Source organism: Molothrus ater, chromosome 5 (assembly GCF_012460135.2).
Source record: "Molothrus ater isolate BHLD 08-10-18 breed brown headed cowbird chromosome 5, BPBGC_Mater_1.1, whole genome shotgun sequence".
In the NCBI taxonomy this organism is placed as follows: Eukaryota; Metazoa; Chordata; class Aves; order Passeriformes; family Icteridae; genus Molothrus; species Molothrus ater.
The window spans coordinates 7874733-7901949 of record NC_050482.2 but is presented as its reverse complement, the minus strand read 5'-3'; the positions used below and the strand labels follow the sequence as shown (position 1 = coordinate 7901949).

At 46.3% G+C, this 27217-nt stretch overlaps 2 protein-coding genes across 4 annotated transcripts in view; one reads left to right on the top strand and one right to left on the bottom strand.

Moving 5' to 3' along the window:
- Nucleotides 1-10161, top strand: part of DMTF1 (cyclin D binding myb like transcription factor 1) — a 28968-nt gene extending 18807 nt beyond the window's left edge. For 2 of the 3 annotated variants that reach the window (XM_036400591.2, XM_036400590.2), the window contains exons 12-17: nt 498-713; nt 3165-3250; nt 3870-4028; nt 4765-5151; nt 8128-8275; nt 8821-10161. In XM_036400591.2, coding sequence (XP_036256484.1) covers nt 498-713; nt 3165-3250; nt 3870-4028; nt 4765-5151; nt 8128-8275; nt 8821-8930 — 1106 coding nt within the window. In that variant the 3' untranslated portion in view covers nt 8931-10161. The remainder of the gene's footprint in view (nt 1-497; nt 714-3164; nt 3251-3869; nt 4029-4764; nt 5152-8127; nt 8276-8820) is intronic. The other variant, XM_036400592.2, reaches the window with a different exon arrangement.
- A 1-nt stretch (nt 10162) lies between these two features.
- On the bottom strand, nt 10163-19401 carry TMEM243 (transmembrane protein 243). Its single transcript, XM_036400593.2, has 4 exons — nt 19111-19401; nt 13036-13086; nt 11703-11807; nt 10163-10673 (listed from the first exon to the last, which is right to left on the bottom strand). Exons 1-4 carry the CDS (start codon nt 19186-19188, stop codon nt 10551-10553), a joined length of 357 nt encoding a protein of 118 aa, XP_036256486.1. The 5' UTR covers nt 19189-19401; the 3' UTR covers nt 10163-10550.
- Nucleotides 19402-27217: the final 7816 nt, after the last annotated feature.

Genomic DNA, 27217 nt, shown 5'->3' with positions numbered 1-27217 from the left:
GTGGTTCTCTTGGAGCAGTGGGCCTCCTCAAGCACAGGTGAAGAATTGTGATATAACCACTGTGGGATTCATTCTCTCTTGCTCCCCATTTTCAGTGACATTTCTGTCAAGCTCTTGAACAAATCTGCTTCCATGTTGTAGAAGATTGGAGGATTTACTTCTGGTAGCAGCATTACACAGCTAGTGATACTTGCACTTGATTGTAGCTTGGGGATATATCATGCATCATTCTAGAGAGTTCCAAAATTTTATGGGCTATGTGGTTTTTTTTTTACCCCAAGCATCGTGAAGTGCCTGGGTTCCATGAGGAAATCTACCTCACTGCTGTAGTTGGCTATAAATGGTCTATGTATGTGCTAAATTTCTAGTTTCTGTATCTCTGGAGATTGCTTAAGTTCCAGATTCTGTTTGCTCTTTACATCTTGGGTAAATCACCAATTGCAGCATTTCGAATGTGCTTGTTCAACCTGCTTTAGCATGAGTGTTTTTTCTCTCAGTGCTGATAAAGGGTCTTAAACAGCTCCACGAGAACCAGAAAAACAATCCAGGGCACCAGCTTGCAGAGAACAAATGTGGCAGTGGCTTAGCAAGCAGCAACTCCAGCTCGGGGGTGCAGCACGTGCAGATCCGCGTGGCTCGCTTGGAGGAGAGCACGGGCAGCGCCCCCAGCCCCATGGCAGCTCTGCAGATCCCAGTGCAGATCACCCATGTCTGTAAGTACTGAAACAAGCCACTCACATGAAACCTGGAACTTGCTGCTGCTGAGGTGGTGAAGGAGGAGTGGGCATGTCTTAAAGAGTTGTATTCATTCTCCCTTGGTCATGCCATAACTTCAGATCAAACATTTCTGTGTTCTGTTTACCTGTTTCTGACTTTGTTAGGCAAATGTAGATATTGCTGGGGCTGTAGTTCCAAGAAGCTACAATTGGAGCACCTGGACACAGGTGTTGTAGGTGTCTGTTTGTGTGTGTGCACACAGGAGTTTGCCACATAACCTGTTCTTTGAAAAGCCTTCAGTGCACAAACCTCTTAATGAAGATAGTGAGTGTTCATTCCTTTAGTTGTTTCTGGTCACTGTGGTGCAGAGCAGTGAACATCATGTACAAGTTCTCCTTTTGTAAGTTACACAGATTGCTGTCCCTAAGCTCTGATGCAGGGCACTGAGGGGAAGGTGTAAGTGTGTTTTCCTAGCCCTTTATTATGCAATTACTTCTAGTCACAAACACTCTGGAAAATGTTAGCTGCTAAGTGCCACCAACAGCCAGTGTTCTGCTAAACCACTGTATTTTTTTTAAGGTTGATGCTTCCCATGCTCTTAAGGATGAACTTTGCTCATTATCTAACATTGATTACCAGATCTGCTCTGAGTGTAGTTCTTACTGCTTGATTTTGTAACTAATCTTATTAAGTAACTCCAGTCACATGCAGTCTGTCATCTGCACTGTATATTATTTTGTACCATTTTTCATTTGTAAATTTTATTAGGAAATTTTAGTGCTTTGGTCTTGCTGATAACCAAATCAGTTACAGAATATTCTGAATTGGAAAGGATCCATGTGGATCATGGAGTCCCAGATCTTAAATGAGTGGCCCACACAGGGATTGGACCCATAGCCCTGCTCTGAGCTAAGCTGATCAGTCTACAAACTGATTCTTCAGACTATGCCTCAATAGGCATTTGGCAGACAATTTTCTGTTTATAATTTTAGTAGATCAATCTATCTTAATCTGTTTATTAAGTGCTAGCTTCATTTTATGTGGTTTATTTTCTAATTAGAATGACAGATGACACCAAGCCAAGAACTTTTTGTCTGTCATAGTAATGTCAGTAGTCTCAGACTTTGAGTGAAGCTTGATCCAAGCTGATGAGCAGGCAAGATGGGCTGGGATCCTGGAACCTTTAGTCATCTCTGAATTGAATCCTGTGATGGTTGTTTTGTGACTTCACTTGCCCATGTCTGCCTAATAAGCCTTTTCCCCCATTTTAGTCTGCTTTTCTGAAGAATTTCTGGTTGTGTAATCACAGGGAATTTTGTATTGTGTGTTTCACAGTCCCATGGGAGCTGAACCTATTACCCACTTTCAGCTGCATTTGGTGGAAGGCTCAAGGTTTCAAAGGGGCAATTCCTGAGGTTTTATGAATATACTGGCTGGGTGACTGACAGGCCACACTTCACAGCTCTCTGCTACTGAGTACCAGGAAACCTGCAGCAGGAAACCTTAACACACCACTACAACAATAACAGCTTCAAAACTGAGCTTTTATCTTCTTAAGAGACCAAAATTACTGTATTTTGCAGCCATGGAGTCTGAGATGGCAAAGTTTCCACTCCTTGGGTCACTGTTACCATCCTGTAGATCTTTTCCCCTTTTGGTATTTAGGAAATTACTGGAAAACCCCAGGCAGAGTATTAATTTGGTTTCAGCTTCCTGGAACTTGTGGTTGATTTTTTTTAAGAGTAAGTAGAAATTGTAATTATGGTTACAAAGTTTTGAGTACGAGTTGTTTGGACCTGGTGATCTTAAAATACCTACATCAACTGTTTCCAGTGCTTCTCTTCACTACTTTTAGAATTAGTGGAGCTAATTGCATAAATAATTACATAGTTGTAGTAAGAATACTTACAGCTTTTATACTGCAGTCATAACACACAGGATAGGCAAATATCTGTAAAGCATCTGAACTTTCAGCAGGGGTGGACATACTGTGGAGGGCAGAAAAGATTAAAAAATACAAAAAAAGAAAAAGAGGTCTGTGGGAAACACAACAATATTAAGCCTGACACTGGTTTAAAACCAGCAGTACATGATCCAAAGGATATTATTACACCAAAGGGTATCCTTACATTAGAACCTCTTGCAAATCTCGTAACAAAAAGTAATTAAATCATGTTAGAAACTTTATTTTCTGCTTTTATCTCTGTGTGCTAAACCCATATTTACTTTCTTTTCCTCTTATGGATTGTAGAACGCTCTCTTTAAATAGAATTGTATCTTGGGTACCAATTAGAGAACCTTGTCATTAGGACTGCAGCCAGTTTTCTTTTTCCTCTTAGGGGAATTAACAGTACCCTGCCATGTATTAATTATAGTGTGTTATGCTCTCTACAGGCCTGAACATTCTGGTTTACATACTTTTCTTTTTTTTTTCCTTTCTTTTGCAGCCTCAACCGATTCCCCTGCTGCTACTGTTGACTCTGAGACAATAACACTGAACAGTGGAACCCTACAGACCTTTGAGATTCTTCCAGTAAGTAACTGGTGTTTGTTACTGTGGCTTTTTCTTTTCAACCCAGCTACTTCTTAGACTATAGAAGTGTGCATTTCAAAAAAAAAAAAAAAAAGGGGGAAGGTTTTCAAGTAGAAGAGTTCTAAAACTTATTTCTGAAAGTAATCCATTAGGGCTGCTGAGTAAACTGTGAATTATAGTTAAATGCTTTAAATTTGCACCAATGCTACAAAGTTTTCCTTTGTGCTTGGATTTTTTCATTGTTGAAATCTGACATAGAGGAGCCAGAGAAAGCTCCCAGCAAGTAAAGATCGTTGCAGTTCCATTGTCCTGTAATTTGTAGCAGTTTCTCTTCCATCTCAATGTGAAAGTAAGTTGAAATTGTTCCTTTTTTACCTGCTGATGTACAGCATATTTCAGACCTGCTGGCTCCTGCCCTTAATACTTGCCTTGGTAGCCTAAGGCTACAGCTGAGTTGTTTTCTGCTTTTTGAGTGCAGTGCAGCAGTCAGTGCAGAAGGGATTGGATTGCTGTGATGATTTTCCAGGGGAGTTACAGTTAGGCTGGGTCATGTAAACCAAAATGCTCCAGTATGTCCTGGGCACCGCATTTGGGTATTAAACCTGTGTTGTCTTTGTAGTCTTTCCACCTCCAGCCGACTGGGACACCAGGTACCTACTTACTGCAGACAAGCTCGAGCCAAGGGCTCCCCTTAACGCTGACAACGAGTCCCACCATGACCCTGACGGCCGCGGCAGCTCCGGCCTCCTCGGAGCAGATCATCGTTCACGCCTTATCTGTGAGAGCTCTGGGTGGGGACAGCCGGGCTGCGGGCACTGGGGAAGGGGAGCATTGTCATGCAGGGCCCTGCACATGCCTGTTAAACTTGCAAAGCAGCTCCTAAGTCATAACAATGTTACTTTGCTTAAAATCCTGAAGACTGAGAGTTTGGGAGTTTGTGTATTGTTTTTAAAAAACAACCTCAGGTTGCTTCAGAACTTAGCTTAGTGAGGAAGTTCTGAACAGAATGTCTCCATTTAGTGGCTTGGTCCCCAGCAAAACCAAGTCTTGTTGTTTTGTGATGTTTTCAGTTACTCTCACTAATACATGTGGTCCACAACACTTGGATAGTAGTGACAAGTATTGCTTTTTGCTAGAGGGAGGGAAGGGAAAGCAAACTGGAGATTGAATCACAAAATGATGAAAAATTCAGTGGAAAAAACACTTTCAAACCCTTTTGAATCTACAGTGATCCTCACCTGAATGGTTGCTTCTTTCATATTATTATGTGTTTACTTTATTTGTGACTTAAAGAACACATGACACCACATTGAGTCTACAAAGTTATCCTTTAGAGTAGGCAAAGTCAACAGATGATCTGGGCTGACATACTGTATATATGAAACTCTAAACTGCACTTAGCAATTGGAATCTTTTTGCTTGTATTTGCTTGAAAGATTTGTAGATAGTAACAGGAAAGTCTCTGACCTTGTTTGGGGTTTTGTTTGTCTCTTTTTTGCAAATGCTGCTGACAGCCAGAGCATTTGTTAAACACAAGTGACAACGTCACAGTGCAGTGCCACACGCCGAGTGTCATAATCCGCACCGTTGCTGCTGAAGACATCTCCTCCTCTGTCACCCAGACTGAACTGACTGTGGATGCAGACATTCAGGCAGCTGACCTGACAGATCCTCCAGACACCCTAGGAACAAATACTTTCCCACATGATATCCATCAGTCCAAGCTGAGTGACGAAGAGCAGTCAGCCTACAACGAAGATGATGCTTCCAAATTTAGCAGCAGGAATAGTAGAGAACTGATGGATGGAGTTATGGTAAGAACAGAGGAGGAGATTGCTGATGCTAGCCTGAAACAGAATGAGGATTCTCACTCTGGTTTACCCAGCACTTACGTTACTGAGGTAAGGGAGGGCATAATACTTGGTGTTTTCCCCATTTCTGCAATTCTGGAGAATTATTTCATTGAGTGTGTGGCCTTGATGTTAAGCTATTGGTCTGAAATATCTCAGTGATTTCATTTATATTGGTAGCTGAAGGGAGAAAGATTAAGAGAGACTATTCATAAGAGATATAGTGACAGGACAAGGGGGAATGGCTTCAAACTGAAGAGTGTAGGTTTAGATGAGGCATTAGGAGAAAATTCTTTCCTGTGAGAGTGGTGAGGCACTGGAGCAGGTTGCCCAGAGGAGCTGAGGGCTGCCTCATCTCAGGAAGTGTTCAAGGCTAGATTGGATGGGGCCTGGAATGATCTTCAAGGTCCCTTCCCATCCAAACAATTCTGTGATTCTGTATCACAGTTCTACAAGTATTTGCTGAGGTCCTCTACCCTTGAGCTTCATTAGTGTGTTACAAGTATGAACACAGCAGCATTTCATTGGGTACCAAGGCTTATATTTGACTTCATCTGGAGCACTGAGCACCTCACTAGCTGTGGAGTTGTTTCACCACTCAGGATTCTTCTGCATGGTGACAGTGGAAAGCTGGAACATTGGTGGCACTCAACAGGTGCCTTCAGGTGATTCCTGCTTGATGCTGTTGCTTTAAACTGGGCTGTGAATTGTCCAACACACCTGCATCAACAGATAGATTGAGCAAGGGAGGAGAGCTAGAGTATTTGGGGCTTGCTTTATGAGTCTAATGACATCATTCAAGATGTACCTCAGTTTTCAGTTTTGAGGACTTCTGTTAAACATCCTGCTCCAGTCAAGTATCTGTTAAATGGGAATTTGAAACATTAAGCTATTTCTCTCTCTGGCCTCAGATTTATTCATCTCCAACACCTGAGATGCAGAAATGAGTTTATCCAAATGATTACAGCTATTTGGATTGTTTCTTTCAGTTGCTGGAATTATGAAAATTACTTAAGTCACAGAAAACAGAGGTGCTAAAAAGAAGATAACACTCTTTAGTCAGTACAAAATTCCTCTTCCTTTAGGGGTTTGATTAGGTTGGAATTTGGGAAAAGATGAGTTAGAATGAAACACCCCTTGCTGGTTTTTAGAACACTGCTCTCTACAGTAGCTGCATTTCTGCTTTGTCAGCCTTGAAAATCCATCATTAATATGCTTTGGCCTTGTCTTTGAAGAAGCTTCTAATAGACAGTGCATACCTGTTATGCTCTTACAAAAGGAGAATCTTTGTACATCTCAAGTTTACTATTACAGAAGCATCTGAATCCTGAATAGATCAGAAGATGGGGATTATTCTTCCATTTTCCTCTTTCTGTGTCATGGTTGACATAATTGTGATAAGATTTTCAACATTTGAGGCAGGTCATCAGCTTTCTATTCTCATTTTATAACTTAAGCTTCTTGAGGTAGAATTAATAAACTTTTGATATTAATCTAGTTCCTAGTTTAACTTTGAACAAATTGCTCATGGCTAGCAGAATGTAAAACTAAACTTTTTTTTTTCTATACAGAAAAACAAACTGAATTTGTAATTCTAATTTGCCTTACTCTTCAAGTCAGATTCAAGTTTGACATGTGTACTTAAATTCTAGGAAATAGTGAACTGTCTGTGAGTAATTCTCAGTGAAAAGTTACTCCAGAAAAACATGCCTACATTTTGTTTTCTTTAAGTCAGTGTTATTTTTATGAGCTTGCCAGGGTTGTATTGTCACTGTGGGTGGGTAGTGGGAGGCAGGCAGTCATGCTGCAGGGTTTTATTATTTCTGCCTGGGAAAGGTGCCCATTTGCCACAATGGCTTCTTTGGTTTTTCACGCCTCCTCTTCCCAGTTTCAGGCCTTGCAGCCCAGTGCTGCTGGTGGGCAGAGCTGTGTGCTCTGCTGAGAGCTGCTCCTGCACTTCAGGCACACCATGCCCTTGTGGATGGCACCTTGTGCAGTTCACTGGTTGTCAGCTCTCTCCAGCAGGAGAAAAGGAAGGGGTTTTCAGACAGCTGCCTTTGCAAAACCACTGTGCAGTTATGTAGAGAAACAAGTTTTCCTACAAAAAAAGCAAGGTGGAGGAACATCAGGATTTTCTTAAAAAGAGAGGGCTGTAACCTCTGAAAACTGTGATAAATCCAGATACCTTCCATTGTGGCAGCAGCAGTTGCTAGCATTTTACATCAGGGATTCCTGAAGTTTGAGCAAACCTTATGCATGTTATGCACAAAAACTGGAATCCAGATATCTCTGCTGGTTCTGGCAGTAATGTGTGGGATGACTTTTCACTGCACTTGTGGAACCAGGAGTGTGCTGTGAGTCAGCCAGATGTGTTGCTGCCATTGCAGTACCACAGCAGCCAGGGAAGAGGCAGGAGCAGCAGCAATGGCAGGGCTGGAAGAGAATGAGGGTATTGATAATTGTACCTGGAAGGAATCAATGTGTTGCCAATCTTATGGTACCATTAGGTTCAGCAAAAAAAATGTCTGGAGCCAAGGACATTCCAGCCAGTGACAGACTAAGCAAGGCACAGTAAATGAAGGGGGTCTTTTGAGCTCTGTGTTCAGTGTCAGTTAAAACTTAACAACAGGAGTTGTGAAACTTAAGGTAAGGTAAAGCTGTTGGGTTTGTGGAGCAGGTAAGTGCTATAATGGTAATGCTTCAGTCTCAGAGCATCTAGACAGAAAGTAGTGGAAAAGCCTAATTATTCCTCTTCACAGACTTAATACTTGACTTGCAAGGGAACACCACCTTGCAGTGTCTCCCTTCCTCTCCACATTGCTTAACAGGGTAAAATTTTTCTCATCTTGTTTTTGGGTGCCTGCACAAAGATAACATGCCCTGGAAATGCTGAAATAAACTATCTCAGGTGGTGACATTTCAATTTAATGAGATAAAATTCATTCAGAGTGGAGTATGGCTGAGCAATGCAGGTTTTTATTTATGCTACCAGGAATACACTCTCATGGCCTGTTCTGTGTTGTGCAGGACCTGGGTTCCCCAACAATAGAAGAACAAGTTGATCAGCCTACAATAGATGATGAGACTGTGCTTATTGTTCCTTCTTCCCATGGTTTTATCCAGGCAGCAGATGATATGGATAATGAATCAGTCTTGCCCTTGACAACTCTCACAGGTATGACAGTCCATGTGATTAAAGCAGTGTACAGAGCTTCTGAGTCTCTGCAGACAACACTTCATACTTCCTTGCTTTCTCTTAAATAATTTTACATATCAGTGCTATCAAACTGCAAGTAAGCTAACAAATACTCCTCCCCAGAGGAAGCATCTCCCTGTAGAGCCATCAGAGGGTCAGCACTGATAGTGCAGTGCCTGATGGATGCAAGTGTGAGAGTCACACCATTGCATCATATCCATCCGTATTGGTTATCAGTTACCTTCTCTAAAGATGCTCAAACCCCACCTGGATGTGGTCCTGTGCAAAGTGCTCTGGCTGAACCAGCTTTAGCAGGGGGTTGGACTAGGGGATCTCCACAGGTCCCTTCTATCCCCAGCTATTCTGTGATCCTGTGAATCTAGAGATTGCAAAGTGCCTAGTTTGAGCAACACTGCCTGTAATTGGTTAGAATTCCAGGCTACATTTCCTGTCTCCTAAGTTTGTATTTTATATGTTGTTATAATGGCACAGCAATAGTTTTAATGCTTTTTGTCCCTTGCCAGATCCTATCCTACAGCACCATGGAGATGGGTCGCACATTATTGGCTCATCGTTGGGCAGTCCTGACTCAGAAGATTCAAAGGATGTTGAGGATTTAGTGAGCTGTCACTGAGAAGCAGCAGTGGTGTCCATTTCCTATTGACCATGTTTGCATTGTGAGGTTAGTTACAACCTGTGCCACATCTCCAAAGAAAGCACTCACAGTCTGTCTCTTTGAACAGAAGCTTCCAGTGTGAAATGACTACGGTGCACTTTCTCTGCTCAGGCTGTTGCCCTCATCAGGAGGGAGGACTGAGGTGCCACGTCTCACTGGGGTGTTCCAGTGTGCTGAAGAGCCTCTGTTGCAGTGCTCACAGTGCTCAGCTCCATCCAGTCAGTTCTGATCTGACTTGTTACTGATGTGCTGAACTGCACACGTGGAAAACTGGACAGAGGTCAAGGATTGTGGACTGTAGCCTCTTAGTGCTGCAGCAAGTAGTAGTTTGCACAGGTTTCATGAAGAATGGGTGAGGATTTTTGCACTTACTGACTCTTGTAACACATGGAGTAAGAGACTGTTACGTTTCAGGAAGGAGTAAGTTCCATCAGAGACTTCAGGGAGCATGGGCAGCATCGTGAAGCAGTGGTGTGTGTTCCCATCTCACCTGACTCGTTCATATGTCTGTGGCATAGGAAGAAGGCAGAAGCTTATGGGACTTGCCTGGTCTGCTTGTTCCTGATGAGTCCATTGCTGGCAATGGACAGAGCTCAGAAAGATAACTTGTGGAAAATCTTGGGGTTTTTTGTTGTTTTTTTTTTTTTCTTTCATCACTACAGCAAGCTAAATAAAAAGGAAAGGGCTATGAGAAAGGGAAGCTACTGGGACCCACCAGCCTCCCCCAACAAGCTTGGGATTTCTTGGAGATTGTTGTGAGTAGGTTGGAACGTTTGTCTCTGTTGCTGTTTACCTGACACTACCAGCCACCTCCAGACGTGATTTTTGCAGCAAGTTAGCAAATGGGGAGTGGTGTGGAGGTGGCAAAGTCTTGGAGGAATAGCTCTGTGAGAGTCTGGACACAGGGCCTCGAGGCAAAGAAGGCCAATCAATTCCTGCATTGTTTGAAACAGACACTAGGCTGAACAGCAGCCTGTTAGCTAGGAATCAAGAGAAAAAGCTATAGAAACTAAAGACTTGTATAAATTATTTTATTTATTTCTGTAATTAGCTCTTCATAATCAAGAGTTGGTCTTTTTCAGTCTGTGGTTTTGTTAATGTGAAAAACAAGTTGTAGTTTTAAATGGTTGCCTAGGGAACAGAAATAATTGTATATTCAGTTTCAACAAAATAAAGAGTATTTGTCTTACTTGACTGTAAGATGCCATTTATTTATACTGCCACAGATCCTTTCAGTGCTGCAGTTTATTTGTACAATAATAAAAAAAAGTGCAGTTTTTTCCAAAATGAAAAAGCTTGTGCCATTCTGAAACATCAGTACAACTGGAATGTTCATTAAGCGCAACAGTAGCTCTTCAAAAAAAAGCAGAATGTCACGTCTTATGGCAATAATTCTCCCCAACAAGAGGGACATTACATATACATTTACATGAAAATCATGTACTGATTTATCCTTGCACAACCCACTTCTTTCCTCTCAGGCTGATGGTTCTCACTTGGATGTCTCGAGTAGAGCTGAGAGCTGAGCTGGAAGCAGTCTGACACAGCAGCATCATTGCTGGGTATTCCCAATGTCCTTCATTTACCCACTTCATGGAAGTACAGGTTGGCACATATACATAACATGACAATAGAAAACAATATGTAGTAAATTAGATTTCTAAATTTGGGTTCCAGGTCTCCTTGTCGATACCAGTAGATCTAGAAGAGAAGAGGAGTTTGTGTTATTTCAAAAAGCCAGGTATTCTAAGGAAACTATTTTTGGTAACTGAATTGGCAACTTGCAGATTTAGTTTTGGGATTTTTTTCCTTCCTGTAAAACAATCCAGCTTCCTCTGGCCAGAGGGACTGAGTGTGTGTGTCTGTATGTGAAACAGGCCCTGAGGACATGTGCTGTCTGGTCAGCTTTGCTGAGAGGGAGGGAGGGAGGGAGGGTAGCTTTAACTCTCAGAGCTGGCTCCACCCTGGTGGATGAGGACAAACAGCAGCTTTGCACTAACACAGTCTATTCTGGGCAGAGTTGTGGCCACCAGCTGTAGGATCAAAACCTGGGACTGGCCAGGCAATGCAGAGCAACTTCCCAGCATACCCAGCAGGGAGGGGTTCAGGGCTGCTCCAGGTCACAGCTGGAGGAAGGAGAATGCTCCAAGTGTGAAAAGATACAGCAGAAGAAGGAGCCACCAATGTCCCTGCCCATGGAAGGAGGGTTGGACTACATGGTCCTTCCAACCCAAACCATTCTGTGATTCTGTGAACTCAGACCTGCCAGTTCCCTTTGCCAGTGCTTGGGACCAGCTCCCTTGGAATTCTGCAGTTGTTGAGTAGAGGAACATCTTCCACTTGCTATAGCTTCCTACCCCTGTAACCCATCCCCTGTGTTTGAAAGGGCACTGACTAATGCAAGTGCATGGCTGATCCCACTTTGCAGCATAATCCATCTCTGCATTCCCACTTCAGTGCTCTGCTCCCTGGTCTCCTCCTCTGTGACTCCAGTGGCAGTGCCACAGAGGTGACAAGTCTTGCACCACAGCTGGGCTGCAGGAGCTGTCTCAGTTCACACACTTACTCTGCAGTAAATACAAAACTCACTGCCACTCCTTCATTGTCAGCTTGTGTTATGGAGGCAGGAAAGCTTTTCTAGGAGAGTGTAAAAAAGAAGGCAGCACCACGTAAAGCAGATTTTATTCAAAGCCATCGACTCAAAAGCACGGCAAACGTGGCGGTACTTACAAGAATGCCAGCAGAAATGCAACACAAGGAGATGCAGAAAGCAAAAAATACATTCACAGGTTTTGGAGGTAGTTGTGGGAAGACAAAAGCACTGATTAGAGTGACCTGTATGGAGGAAAACAAAGATGAGGATTTCACTCTGGATTTCCAGAGCTGCAGAGAGAAGAGGCTCAGCCCAAGGGCTGGAGCAGAGCAGCGCTCACATCCTGATCTGCACGCCCCTCCCTGGCCTCTGCCTCCCACCCCGAGGAGCTGAAGGAAAATGTGCAAGTCTGGAGGAAAACTGCTTTGATACAGCTGAGAGGAGTGGGAAAAAGACTTTGCCAAAAGCTTTGCCACGCTGGCTCCTTGCCAGAAACCACCCTCCAAGTGGCCCTGAAGCCATCAGGCCCTGGGGTGCACACTGCCCATGCAGGAGCATCCCTGTGATTTTGTTTACAGGGGTTTGAGGATGAGGGAAGAGACAAGGATCTGACTCCATGTTTCAGAAGGCTTGATTTATTATTTTATGGTATATATTATATTAAAATTATACTAAAAGAATAGAAGAAAGGATTTCATCAGAAGGCTGGCTAAGAATAGAAAAAGAAGGAATGAATAACAAAGGCTTGTGGCTCAGACAGAGTCCAAGCCAGCTGACTGTGATTGGCCATTAATTAGAAACAACCACATGAGACCAATCACAGATGCACCTGTTGCATTCCACAGCAGCAGATAACCATTGTTTACATTTTGTTCTTGAGGCTTCTCAGCTTCTCAGGAGGAAAAATCCTAAGGAAAGGATTTTTCATAAAATGTGTCTGTGACACATCCCCTCAGCCAAGTGTTCCACCAGCTGGCACCTCACCTGTCCCCACAGCCTCCCTGCACCTCAGCTCTCCAACAATCCCCCCATGGACCACACTCATGGTCTCCAGTCCTGACAGTGTTGGTTTGTCTTTAAAGCTTGGGGAAAGCACAGCTCAACACAAAGGGACAAACTTTGGGAAGACTTATATAAGCCATAAATAGAGGACAATAAATCATAAATAGAAGGAAATAGAAGCAAACACGCTCTCCTGGCACATAAGTGCTTTGTTGTCTCACCCAGCCTCATGTTCAGCCAGGATGGACAATCTGCCAGAGAACTTTGGGATTTTATTGCAGCTCTTAAAGGAATGTATTCCCCTTTTCCTGTTGTCAAAGAGCTTTAAAAGACAGATATGTCCCAAAATGACTGCCTGCCCTAAATCAGAGCCTCTTTGGAAGCTTCACCAGCCATTTTTGGGGAGGAATTCTGGTTTCTTCCCTGTCACTTAAAGATGCAACATGGGGAGGGATGGGAGATACTTACTACAAGCAGCAAGGTTGTTAAGCCACCAACAACTAGATTGATGATTCTGTCCTGAAGAAAAGAGAAGAGTGTTATGTGCACCTAAAAAACCAACAACAAAAAAAACCCCAAACCATATAAAACAGAGCATTTCCCAACAGCACTGAGAGCATCAGCCAGGATCCACATTATTGCCAGCACACACCCAAGGCTCCCTGCTCAGCTCTGCCACACAGGAAGGTTTCCCCTCCCTCCCTGGACCCCAGGGAGGTTGCACTGGTCAAGGCCTCATGAGGCAGGTTTGCTCATTTGCAAATGGCTTCTCTGCCACATCTAAACTGATTACAGTTGTGCAAATTGTATTTAAATCTTTTTTTAAAGTGGGAGTGCACAGATGGAGGTTGTCAGAAAAAGCTTTTTTTAGCCCCACTGCCTGAGAATTAATAGACTGATAGAGTCTTAGGTGGGAATTTGTGGGCAGCTGCAAGGAGGTGAAGCATTGCCCACACCCCAAATGCTCCAACCTAACGCCAGCAGATCTGAAGATGCCACACAGTGGCCCTGCTTGGACAGACAGACACCCCCCACACTTCTTTCTGCTGCCCCTGATCAGTGTAGAACAACTGGGAGGACACAACCTTGTGTGTCCTGGGACAAAGATCCCTCAGTGACAGCATCAGTCCCATGCCAGTGGCAGCAGGGCAGGGACTGGCTGTGACACTGGGCTGTGTGACCGTGGGCTCAGAGGAGCACCACAGCAAGACCCTGTAGTGATGAACCTTCTGGAGCAAAAAACAAAGGAAAAGGAGAATATTCCAATCCCTGCCAGCACACTGCCTCCTCCCTGGTGCTGCTCTGAGTATAAACATGTATCACCACATGCACACAGCCAGGTGTGACACCCCAGATGGCTGACAACTCAAATCAAAGGCTAAAACAGCCACAGCAGAAAAAATGTGCAGAGGGAAAACACCCCAGACTTCTCCTAAGTGTTCTGAGAGTCATTAAGTAGATATGGTGAAGGGAAAGTGAGAAAGGAGTTTGAAAGCATTTTGCCCAAATGCTTTCACTGGGCAACACAGGCTTCCCTCCACCTGCTCTTGCACAGCTCTTCCCTCCTAGAATTTGGATTTGTAGAGGGAGAAGTCCCAGGTCATCAAGAAGCACCACAGGACAGCAGCAGGGCACTAGAGCAAAGCAAAGAGGAGGCAGAGAGCAGCAAATCCTGGTTTTGTGGGACACCACAGCCCTACCTAAGGCTGTGGAGCTCAGGTTGAGGTGGCTCAGGAAGAGGTGGATGCTGTGCCCTGGGGACAGAGCCACAGCAAGCAGACTCCAAAACCTCTCCTATTACTCCCCAACTCCTCTTTGTACAACAAAACCACTGATAGTCCTGCAGCCCAGAGGCCCCAGGCTGTGGGGGAGCAGCAGTGGCTGCAGCAGAAGGACGTGACCCCCCCTCCACAGGAAATTGTCACCAACATCCCCTTTGCAAGGTCCTCACCAGCCAGGCACAAACCCCTTCTCCTCACTGGCATTTCCACACATGCAGCTGGTGATGTGACAGCAGCCACTGAGAGCCAGCTATGGGATACCCACCACTGACCCCAAAAAGGAACCAGGAGAAGTAAACAAGAGAGCAAGGCAAATGAGAGAAACAGCTTGAAAAGTGCAAGCATGAAATGCTCCATGAGAGCACATTGTGACAGCTCAGCTGGACTCCTCCTCCTCACCTAAAATAAAGAACTAAAAGCTGACTTTGGGCAGCACATGGAAGGGTCCTTACCCCAAAAGCCACTCCAGCACCAGGAGAGGATGGCAGTTTTGCTCTGCCCTTGCATTGCAGACCTGGCTGAGCCCACCAAGGCAATGTTACAGAGGGGGACCAGAGCTGGCACTCAGGCTCTGCTCCTCCATTCAGGGTGCCAAGAGGTGAGCAACTGGATCCCTTGTGCCAGGAGGAGAGACAGCAGGGAATGCCAGGGAGCCACCTGCAGAACTGGCAGTGGGTCACCAGCCTGCAGGGCTCACCTGGTGAGCAAGGGTCACAGCCAGCTCTGCAGAGAGCTCAGAGGGATGGACACACAGTCAGTCCCCATCCAGAATGACTGTGCTCCTCATTAACTAGAGACCCATTGTGCCTGGACTGGCAGGAGAAAACAAGGGGGTCAGGCTTGACAGCAATCATGGAGCATTTCTCTCTTGAGTTTCAGAGTGGGAGAGAGCATCCCCCAGCCCAGGGACCTCTCATCTCACCCTGCTGACTGAGGGACCTCCCAGGGCCACCAGGACCAGGTACAGATGCCAGCAGTGCATCCAGTCCCTGTGGCCAAGGCAGCCCCTTCCCTGTGTTTAAACCTGAGGGCACTGAAATTTTCAGAACACATTGCTGGCACAAGAAGGTATTTCAGGATGCAGGGATTAGAGACACTGATCCTGAAATCCCAGGCTTGGTGAAGCAGTGAGAGGCTGCATTCCCCAGTGCCCACTGACACTTCAGCCCCAGGCAGCTTAGCACAGCAAAAAGGTTAAAAATACTCAGGCAGAGGCCAAGACGGCTAAAGGGATTGGGGATGACAGAGCTTTCACCTCCACACAGCGTCTGAGTGCACAGCCTGGCCTGGGCACACTCTGCTGGGCATGCAGGGACTGGCTGTGGCAACCCTTGTGTGGCACCCAGCTGGCACAGCAGGCTCCTGCCACCAGCACAGCTGATTCAGGAAGGATTTTCCTCCAGCATCACTATGTACTGCAATAGCTGCTGGAGTAAAAAGACAAAAAAACCCCAGCAGAGCCTGAGGTCACCTGGACCAAAACAGAGAGCCTGAGGTCACCTGGACCAGCCCAGGGTACTGGCACACACACCCCAATTTCTGATACAGTCCCCATTCAGCCCCAGCTCCCCAGATGTTGGCCAGGCAGGGGATGAATTCCATGTTCCACTGTTGCACAAGATGCATTTTGAAACAAGAGGGTTTCTGCCCTGTCCTTCTACTCTGGGGAGGGGATTGCAGGGGCTGGAGGCATCAGACTGCTCCCAGGGAGCCTCTGCAGTGCAGAGGTCTCCCTCCATCTGCCTCTGGGAAAGGGACATAAGGTCAGGAAGTGTCAAATCCTTGCAAAGCAGGAGGGGACAATCCAGGATCCTTTAGGATCTGGGTCAAGGTCACTTGGAGCAGCAGGGAAACTGAGGCTAGGCTGAGACTGTATCTGCACTCCCTCCACAGGCTCTGACAGAGCTTTGCTCTTTGCCCCATTCCAGCTCGGCACCTTCCATCCCTGAATCCTCCAAGTTAGCAGCACAAGGGCTGAGCCCCCAGGGATCCTGGCAGAGGCTTGGCCAGGAGAAGGGAATGGGCAGGTCCCCTGGAGCGTGGGTACCTGGTGCCATCTCGGCAGGAGTGACACAAAGGCCATTTTTATGCCTTACATCAGCAAGTCCAGATGGTCAGCAGCCATTGCAGCCATAGGGGATGCCTGAGTGCAGTGCCAGGCCCAGCCTGGTGGAACTGCAGGCAAACAGGCTAAACAGGCTGTGCTCAGGGCCATGCTGGACACCCACCCTCTGCAAGACACAGGGACATCCTGGTGTGTCCTCAAAAGATCATTCCCATCCTGAGCTGCTCAGTCTCTCTATTGCCTTCTGCTTCCAAATTAACTCCCAATCAACTCCCACCACTCAAACACTCCCACCATGGAGGAGCCCAACTTTGAGCCTCTCTCCTGAGACAAGTGCTGCACCTGTGGCACCCTGTCCCCTCCTTGCCACCTTTGTGCAGCTGTGCCTTTGCCTTGTCTCACACCACTCACTGCATCCCTGGGAGCAGAGCTGCATCCACAGCACCTGGCATTCATTGTGCCATGTTCTTGCACTCCCCTTGCCCAGCAGCCACTTCCTTGGCACCACCTTGCCCCAGTCTCTGCTCAGCATCACACAGGAGAGCCAGCTTGGCAGGAGCAGCTGGACCATGACAGGGCAAGGCAGTGGATGCTGCTGCCCAGCTCTGCCATCCCCACTTTGAGTGGCTTTGCCCTCAAAGTCACCAGCTTGGGGACCAGGAGAGTGCAGGAAGGCAGGAAGAGGGAATCCCCATCTCTACATCCATTTCCAATTGCTGGCAACCCTGATTTTGACTCAGGGCTTCCTGGGGCACGAGCACTGCCCCTGCCCTCCCAGCCTGAGCAGAGGATCCTGGTTTGCCAGTATCAGCCATCATTTGCAGAGACCCAAAAGCAGAGCTGGGGTGTGGGCAGGCACTCCTCCCGGCGGACTGCTCCCATTTAAAGGCAAAGTTTGGCTTTTCCACTTCTGACACAGAACATTCCAGCTCGGGACCTCACCAGCGTCCGTTCCTAAGCAACCCCAGTGAACCAGGGAGGAAAGGACCCCGGGCCAGCACATGGTCCCCTGTCTGTGGGACACGGGAACAGCAGCAAGAAACCATCTGAGAGGTTCCAAAAAAGCCACAGCAGACAGGCAGGGGGTGAAGTGCAGGACGCTGGATCCCCACCAGAGCCCAGAACTGAATTTAGCATCCCACCTTTATTATTTACCACTCCCCCTTGTGAGAAGAGGCGTAGCTGGAAAAATACAGAGATCAGGGATCGAAAGCTTAACCTGGGCTGAAAAGTTTGGGAGTTACATGTCAGGACTGCCTCCCTGCTCCGATGGCACATCCCAGTCCCCAGAAGTGCCCAGTGCTGGGAGCTTCCCAAAATCCCTGACCCAGGTGCCCCAAAACCTCCAGTGCCCCATCAGGGCAGCACCGCCAGTGGGGTACCTGTCCTCCCTCACTTCATCTCCTCCACATCATTCCATTTTCCCCCGAAAATCCGGCGGGTATCACTTTGTTCTCATTAAACATTGTAATTGTAGCAGCAGTTCCAAGTTCTCGCAGGGAGGGCGGTGATGGACTTGATTCACTTCTGAATAATCCCAGGCAGTTTCAGCCTGCACCCCCCAAACCCACACGAGTGTGCAACCCCTCCTGACAGGGGACAGCCCCAGGTCACGGACGGATGATGATGTGACACCCCAGGTGCCGTGGTTCCCGAGGGATCCCGATGCCGGGCGGCCCCAGGAGCCCCCTCCCTCCCCGGCAAAGCCCCGCAGCAGCGCCGGGAGCCGAGCGGCTTGCGGGCATTGACACCTGAGGAGCCGCTGCTGCCACACGCCAGCCCAGGAAGGAGCCACCGCCGGCTCCTCCAGCCCGGGAGGAAAATCAGTGCCCAGGAGGGCACCAGACGCAGCCCCCCCATCCCCGACCCCATCCCGTCCCCGTCCCCATCCCCGTCCCCCCAGACGGGGTGAGAGGCGGCCCGGGCTCCGCAGGGCACACCCGGGTGGGACACGGCGGCTCTGTCACCCCCTGCCCCTGCCCAAAGCCCTTCCCAGCCCCACTCCGAGGGTCCCCCCGACCCTGGGACCCCGAGCCCCAAGTTGCCGATACTTTTGGGGGGATGTTGCTTTAGGGAGGATTACATGAAAGTTGATTTCCTTGCGGGGAGGGGGAGGGAATTGTTTTGTGAGTTATTTGGGGAGGGGGTCGTGCTGGAAGAGTTTAGTTCTGGGGATGTCGTTCGGATTTTTTAAAAAATTTGGCGCGGTGTTTATTTGGGGTTGACGGATTATTTTTGGTTTGGGGCAATAATTGGGAGACGGTTTTTTTGTTTTATTTCAGGGGTTTTTTTTATAATTACGCCAAATTTGAGCTTTTCCTTTTTCTGGAATTTGAGGGGCTCCTTTAATATTTTTTTAATTGAGGTGCAGCCTTTCTAATTTTTGACGCTGTTTTGGAGGGAGACTGAGGATTCTTTCTTATTTCATAGGGATTTTTAAAATTTGTTTGCAGGATTCGGGCAGGTTCCTCGCTCGGGCGGGCCGCTCCGTGCCGAGCCCGGGGGCAGGGGTGGGTGCCGAGCTGCCGCTCTCCGGGGCGGCCGGGAGGAGGCTCCTCATAACCGGGGGGCATTCACACCGGCAGGGCGGGGACGGGGGGGGCACCACAGGACTCCCAGCTGCATTTCCCCGGCGCGGTTCGCGTTGCCGGGGGGTGTTTTGGGGGATCGGGGTGCCGGGGGTGGCGGGTCCCTTACCCTGGCCGAGGTCTCCCCGAAGAGCGGCCGGTTGTCGGCGCCGCCGGTGCCGTACCCGCGGGCGGGGAATCCCTCCATGGCGCGGGGGCGCTGCGCCGGCGGCCGCGGGGGGGCGCCCGCTCATCCTGCGCCTCCGCCCCGCCCGCTCCGCGCCCCGCGGGCCGAACCGGCACCGGCAGCGGGAACGGGAGCGGCACCGGCACCGGAGGGGCGGCACCGGCACTGTCACCGGCACCGGAGGGGCGGCACCGGCACTGTCACCGGCACCGGAGGGGCGGAGCAGCTCCGGCCCCGGCACCGGGCGGGGCGGAGCGGCGGGAGCGGCCCCGCGGGTGCGGAGCCGCCGGCCCGGCCTGCGCGGGAGGGGCGGAGCCAGCGCTGCCGGTGCCGATTTGTTGCTCAACAAAGTTGCGGTATTTGAGCAAATCTCATTAGGGATGATGATATGGCAGCTTGGAGGAAGAAGCCTGATTTGATTTGGTTTTGATTCGATTTGATTTTTCTTATTATAGGTTTTATTTTCTTTTGATTTTTTTGACTCGATTTGATTTTTCTTATTATAGGTTTTATTTTTTAATTCTTTTTTTTTCTTTTGTTTTCCTTTATTGTGTTTTACTCTCATAGAATCGTAGAAGCAGAATATCCAGAGTTGGAAGGGACCCAAAGGTAACATCAGTGCAACTCCTGGCCGTGCACAGGACACCCACAAACCTCACCCTGTGCCCGAGGGCATCGTCCAAACCCTCCTTGATCTCTGCCAGGCTCAGGGCTGTGAGCGCTGCCCTGCGAGCCTGTTCCAGCGCCCAACCACCCTTTGGGTGTAAAACCTTCTCCTGGTAGCTAACCCAACCTTTGTTTTACAGCTGTTGTGTTTTTCTTATTTTGTATTTTATTTTATTTTATTTTTAGGGGCTTATTTATTTATAAACATCTGATCCTGCTAGAGCTGAAAAATGAACTCACATGTGCTCTTCCCCTACATGAGTTACCCACCTAAACTAGATAAAAGAGAAGGATTATTCCTGGAGCTAGGATTGGTGGCAGTAAAACACTTTTGCTGTATACATTCCTTAGCCAAAGTTATCCCATGTCCCAGCTGCTGCTGCTGCTGCTGCTTTGGAGCTGATGATGGGTTTGCATGTGAGAAAGGCTGGGGGCATTAATTTTATTGTTATTTTAATTTTTTAAATTTATTTTAATTTTATAATTAAATTGTATTTACATTTTTATTTAAATTAATTTCTATTGGTTTGGGGTTTTTTTGTTTTGGTTTTTTTTTTACTTTTTAATTAATTTCATTTTTTCTATTTACATCACTTAGTCTCAGAAAATAGTTTTCCTCTTGGATGTCCCCCAGACCATCATGGATATAACCTTTCTCCAAGTGCATTTTAGGATGAAAATTAACCAATTAAGATGCATTTAATGTTGTGCCTCCAGGAAAGATTGTAAGTTTTTTGTTCAAATGAGTTCTGTGGTTTCCCCTGACCCTGCTCCCTCCAGGGATTCCAGGGGGCTTTTTCCCCTGAGAGACAAACTCCCCTAAATATCACTGGAATTTAGGAGAAATAGCATGGCCATTTCCTTCTTGCTGGATAGAAGAGATTTCCAGGCCAGGTCTGTAGGTGAGAAGATCAGAAAGAAGAACACCAGCTGCAGACAGGAGCTGTCACAGCAGTTGCTCTGTTGGTGGCTCCAATTCCTGTCACCAAGGTCCTCCTGCAGGTCAGTGGTGATGGCTCATGGGAGCTCCCCGGCTGTTGAGCAAGAGCCGGGTGAAATCAGCTTCTCTTGCGAAACATTTCTGTCATTTTAGGCTCTAGTGCTTGCCCTGGGGCCGTGCTGTGCACACAGGGCTGGAGCACTGGAGCACTCCAGCTGCTCTCGGCCTCTGAGCTCGACAGCTCCGAGACCAAAGCACCACCGCCTCCAAGGGGAGAAGAATTGAATTCAAGTGAGCCTGGGAAATCATCACAGCTCAAAGGGGAAAGTATTGAATTCAAGTGAGCCTGGGAAATCATCACAGCTCAAAGGGGGAAAGTATTGAATTCAAGTGAGCCTGGGAAATCATCACAGCTCAAAGGGGAAAATTATTGAATTCAAGTGAGCCTGGGAAATCATCACAGCTCAAAGGGGAAAGTATTGAATTCAAGTGAGCCTGGGAAATCATCACAGCTCAAAGGGGGAAAGTATTGAATTCAAGTGAGCCTGGGAAATCATCACAGCTCAAAGGGGGAAAGTATTGAATTCAAGTGAGGCTGGGAAACTATCATAGCTTTGCCGGGGTACCTGTTGCTGATTCCCCCCCGACTTCTGGGACTCTGGCTGGGCCCTCCCAGGGGGCTCCCCTGTCAGGGGAGACCCTTCTGGAGTGGTTTTGTGTCAGAAAAGAGAGACTCACTGGATCTTTTTGGTCTTCAGGTTCTTGTTTGTTGTTATCTTATCTAGAGTTTTGCACACTGTCCACACCAGGCTCAGTGCACTGGAAAAGCACCACAAAAATGGCCAACAATCTTTCATTACAAGGTCTTTTAAAGCTAAACTCTCCAATTAAGAGCTGACACCTGGATTATTTCCCCTTTCAACCCAATAACTGATCCCAAAGAGCTGCAATGCAGACTTTTCTGCCCAATTACAAAATGCCACCCAAACCCACGAAGAAGGAGGAAGAAGAAGCATGAAGAAGAAGGCCAGGATGACACCCTGTGCCCTCCATCTTGCTTCTATCCACAACATACTAAAAACCCCAAAACCTAAATTTCCCACCTAAGTGATACACCTACACTACTCTCTGCAATCTACTTCACGCCCTAGTGGATTCTAGTCTATTCTGGAGTTCAGGAACTTTCTCCATGAATGAGGGTCAAAGTCAGTGCTCCCCTGGGGGTCAGGGCACCCCAGAGCAGACAGGGAAATATTCCTGGTGCCCTGGGTTTCCACACAGCTTCAAAGGTGAAAAGTATTGAATTCAAGTGAGGCTGGAAAATTATCACAGCTTCAACAAGCTTGACTGCATGCTGAGCTGAAGTACTGGGTGGGAAGGCACAAAGGCCTCCTGTAACCCTCCAGCAGTCATTCCCAGGGTGAGCCTTGGGGAAGAAGGATCTCCAGGACCCAGTGGAGAGACCCTTCATGTCCTCTTGAGCCACTTGGTAAAAACAATCCCATGGTGTGAAGGATGTGGCTTCCTGACACACAAGTGCTCTTGACCTACAGAACAGTTGGTTCTGTGTTCATTTTTCAGTACTTGTGTGTTAATTATTTTCCTGAGCAGGCTCTGGCTGTGCCCAGATTAAATACTGAGGGGGTTGTAGGGTCTGGGTAGGGCATGGCAGTGCTGGAGGGGGTGACTGTGGGAGTGCCCTGCATCATTGAAACTTGGAGTTATGGCTCAGTGGGACAAAGGCACATAACCTTCTTCCAACATCCACTGAATAACTGAGAACAAATGTAAAACACAGGCAAAACTTGCTGAAAACCACAAATTGTTACTTGCATAATAATCAATGAATCAATAATCAGGGAATACTGGAACAGGGGAGTTACTTGTTTCTCAGCCTATAGGTACTCAGCCTGTTGCTATAGTATTTTGTTTTTTAAGTGCTATACATCTTCTACACTTAACTAACCTACATGTCTCCCACCTGGATCACTCACCTGTGCATCCAAGTGCTTCCTGGGTGATGTGATCACTTTGTAAACAGCAGCTCTAATTTGATGAGAGACAGTCTGATTGAGCCACTAATGTAACAGCCCAAATAGATTCACTTCTTTCTACAATTCAAAGTATATCAATCTCCAGTGATTGATAAAAGTACCTATGCTTCTCAGGTCTTAAATAAAAAACAACTTGCTATTTAATAGAGGAAGTAATATCAAAGGAAATCTTGGATGATTTAACACTGGAAGGATTTGTACTGCTCAGGTTGGACACAACTCCCTTGGTCTTATTTAGTGTGTTTTACATTTATTACAGTTGGCTGCATCTCTTACAGCAGTTCCAAGGTTTACATGCTGAGCTTTGGCTCTCCTTCCTCAAAAATATTCCTGGCATTACTTCCTAGAAATAGATTTGGCCCATAAATTGCAGAGAGCTTTGGAGTCTCTTCAGAACATCAGCCCCACACTATATACTTTCTCCTCTAATATTTTATTTATATTAAAAGTCATCATGTGTTTTTCTCTGCACTCTGGGTGAAGGTTTAATTCAGCACATATATGAAAATTTCAATATATCCCAAGGCTAATTATATATCACTGTCACTGATGCTGCAGCCTCTGTAACTCACCAGCTGGCTGTTGGAGTGCCAGGGTGGAGGTCAGTAACTCATCTGGGCAGGCAGTGCTGCCTTCAGCCCCTCACTGGCTCCCTGATGCTCTGTGTGTCCTTTCTAGTGATCTAATGTGCTGAGGCTTCTAATGCATCAATTTATTCCATAACTCTTTGGTAGCAGGGGTTTTCTGCTGCCATTTATCTCATTTATCAGACCCTGCTCTCCTGTCTCCTTCCCTGCAGCAATTTCAGCTTCCTGACACAGCCATTACTGATTACAGCTGGTCATTGGCTTTTGCACTTTAAAACAGCCCTCAGCTCCCAGCATGATGGCCGTGGGGCTATTCCACTTGGCACACTTTATTTTGAAAGGATAGCAATTTCTCAGAGCTTTCTAACAAAGCTTCCACAACACAAAACTTCTAGGGCAGCCAGGAGCTGTTTCACTGTGTTTTTCAAGTCCAAAGGAAACCTGACTAACAAATTTGGTTTGTTAGAATAGACTTTAATGTCAATCTCTATCAGCCCCCACCTGAGAAAATACTCTGGAAGAGAGAGAAATAAATGGGCAAGACATTTCCAACACTGAGATCTCTCTCCATCATCCCAGAAGAGTTGGGTTTGACTCCCTCTTCAGAAAGGGTCACCTAAGATCATCAAGGGACAACCAGCTCGAGGACAGCCATGTTCCCCCAGTTCATCCTGCCAGGATGAGATTGTACATTTGTTATTTTTGCTGGGGGCACATGTTCTGCTGAGAGGACAGGAAGTTTCTGTAGAGAGTGTGTGAAAGGAGAAGAGAATCCAAAACCTCTAAGTTTTGCAGTTCCCACAGTCAGTTTTACCTAGTAGCTGCCTACAAGGACCAAAAGGTTTTAAAACTGGTACCAAGAGGTGTTACAGACATATTCAAACTTTAAAAGAAAAAGAAACAAAACCAAAACCAAACAAAGCTAAACAAAAAACCCCAAACACAAACAATACCCCCCAAAACCCAAAACAAAACCAACCAACCAACCAAACAAAAAACCACAAAAACAGACAAAATCAAAATTCAGTGAAGTATTTCCAGTATACCCCAGGTGTAATCTAGTGATGTAGCCTAAGATCTCTGCCTGCATCTCTCAGTTTATGGTAACTTTCCTTGAGTCTCTGCCTTACTGCTTTCAGAGTTTTTCCCCTAAACAAGGATGTTTTAATTTAGAGTTAATGGAGAACCTGAGTGGCACTGGGACCCACAGAGCAGTGCCACAAGGGGAACACAGGGCTGCTGGGGTGACACCCACTGTCACTGTGGAGCTGGGGCTGATGTGAGCAGCCCCTACTTCACTGTCATTGCCTGGGACATGGGGAGGCACATCAGCCAACAGGAGGGGGAGAACAACCATGGCCTTTTCAGATTTGCAGCCGAGACCTCTCCCAGAGAGGTCTGGGGAAGCAGTCAGCAGAGGGAGGCCCAAGCACACAGATCCTGTGCAAACCTCAGCCCCTGGCATCCTTCCAAGCTCCAGAATGCAGGCAGAGGGCTTCAAACAGTTCTGAAAAACTATTTCTTTCACTTTTTTCACATTTATGTTTAGCTCTTGGAGATCAGATGGGAGATTGAGCAAATGAGGATGCTGAAACATTCTCATTCAAGAATGTATTGTCTGAATTATTCATTATAATCTTCATTCTCCTGTGGATTTTTCAGCATTTGAGTTTTATGAGGATTGTGGATTCTCCCTCTTTTATATTATCTTACTTAATTAATTGCAGGAGCTTTCCCATTTACTCCTTCATGCTCCAAAATCTCAGCAGAGAGTCAGCATTCAGTAGATTTAGAGAAAATTTTCCTTAATATTTTTTATTTTTGAGAAAAAATATCTTCAAAAAGATAAACATGTCATTAATATATGCATGTGTATGCATATACAATGCAAATTTCTCTCCTGGGCTTCTGATAGATGTATAAGCTGTTTACCAACTGCTCCTGTGAGCTGGTGGCAGACATTAAGTGGGGCAGCAGCTGTGGGGCTGTTTCAAAACACCCCTTTGAAGAGCAGAGGTGTGACACCGGTCCTTACACAGCAGCTGAGCAGGAAAACAGCCCTTCATCTGCTGCATCTGCAAGTCAGACATCACCCCTCACCCCACCAAGGGTGGCAGGAACATCACAGGGAAATCTGCATTGGTATTGATCTTCAAGAAGAAAAAAGCTACTTTGAATCGCAAAAGGACGCAGAGCAGCAGTACCACCTCCTGATTTTGCAGGATTTCCACAGTGGGATGAACAGAAAAATTATGCACCTATTTGTCCTTCCTTAGTATGTGCATATGCTCCCCTTTGGCACTACCACAGCCTTGAAATGCAGGGTTTGTGATTCTCTGCAGAGGTGAGATGAAAAACCTTCTTTGCCCACAGCCAGCACACTCTGAGGGGCCATCCCACCAGCAGCGAGGGTCTGTGAGCCTCATCCATCTTCCCAAGCCACCTCAGGGCTTCCTGTCAGCCAAGCACATCCAGGAGAAGGAGATTTTCTTCCCAAAACTCAATGTTCCTGAGGCACATGCTCCATTAAACAATGGCTAGCCAGAGGCTGACTAAAACATCTGCCTGAAATCCAGACTGCTGCCTCTTGTGCTGAAATGTTTCCAGCTGGCACTGCCCCAGCAGCAGGTTTTTTCTTCTCCATGGGCATGTGCAATTCAAAATCTGCAGTGGCTACAGCCTCTGAATTGAAAAGCAAGTAATGCAAATCCTATTGGCACCAGGGAACTGTTATCTTACTGAAGTTTATGGATTTCACAGAGTCTGAGGGCAGAGGGCTCTGTGCCAAGTGAGAGGTGTGAACTCTCTTTTTGGGGTCTCACACAGCACAAGTCACTGCTTACAGTCAGGTAACTCTGGGCTGAGACTGATGACAGTGTTTGGAAACTCTGTTAGTCCTCAGGCAGTAAAATAATGTTCCAGAAACAAAACATCTGCCTGCCTGCTCTGTATCTGCCTTACATCTCTGTATCCACCTTGTTTGCATCAGACAAGATGTGTCTGATCAGTGAAACACAGTGGAAAATACTTATTAACCTCTATTGACAGAGTCCCAGTGTAACCACTTCATTAATTTATCCCTGATTAGAGTCTGTTTTTCCAGTCTAGTATCATTCCCTTTTAAATACTGGTTCATGTTGACTCTCCATCAGTCCTCCGGCACCTCTCCAGTTTTCCAAAATTTGTTAAGATCTAAAATTAGTGAGAGTACTGAGCTTCTGGTCTTAAGAATGGAAGTGTACATGACCCCAGGTTTCTGAACTTAAAGTGTTTGTATTTAGCAGGTGATGTTTCACATCCTCCTCAGCTACAGATTGTAAATTATTTCATCTGGTATGGATGGATCCTACTACCTTGCTCTGATATAGTAAAGCAGTAATTATGAACACTTGGTGTGATGTTTTTCCCATCTGATGGATATAAATGGTAAGACTGTAAATAACAGAGAAGCTATTCCTAAGTTAAGATTGCCAGTGATATTTTAATGTCTTCTTACTGTCTAAACACACTTAAGTTTTTATATTTCTGTTTCTGTTGCCTTGCATTCTCAATAATCTGTTTGCAATATACATTTTATGGCAATGAATATCTCTTGTGAACTCCTCCTTCAGATCAGTCTATCTGTCTGTCATCTATCTATCTTCTCTGTTGAAATATTGATCTGAAATATTAATCTTCTGATGTTTAAATAATATCTTCTCTGAAATATTAATCCACTGATGTTTAAATAATCTCTGTCTTTGTAGTTGCAGGTGTAGTAATCTTTCTCATTTGGTGAGGCCAAAGTTGTGAGTGATAGGCTA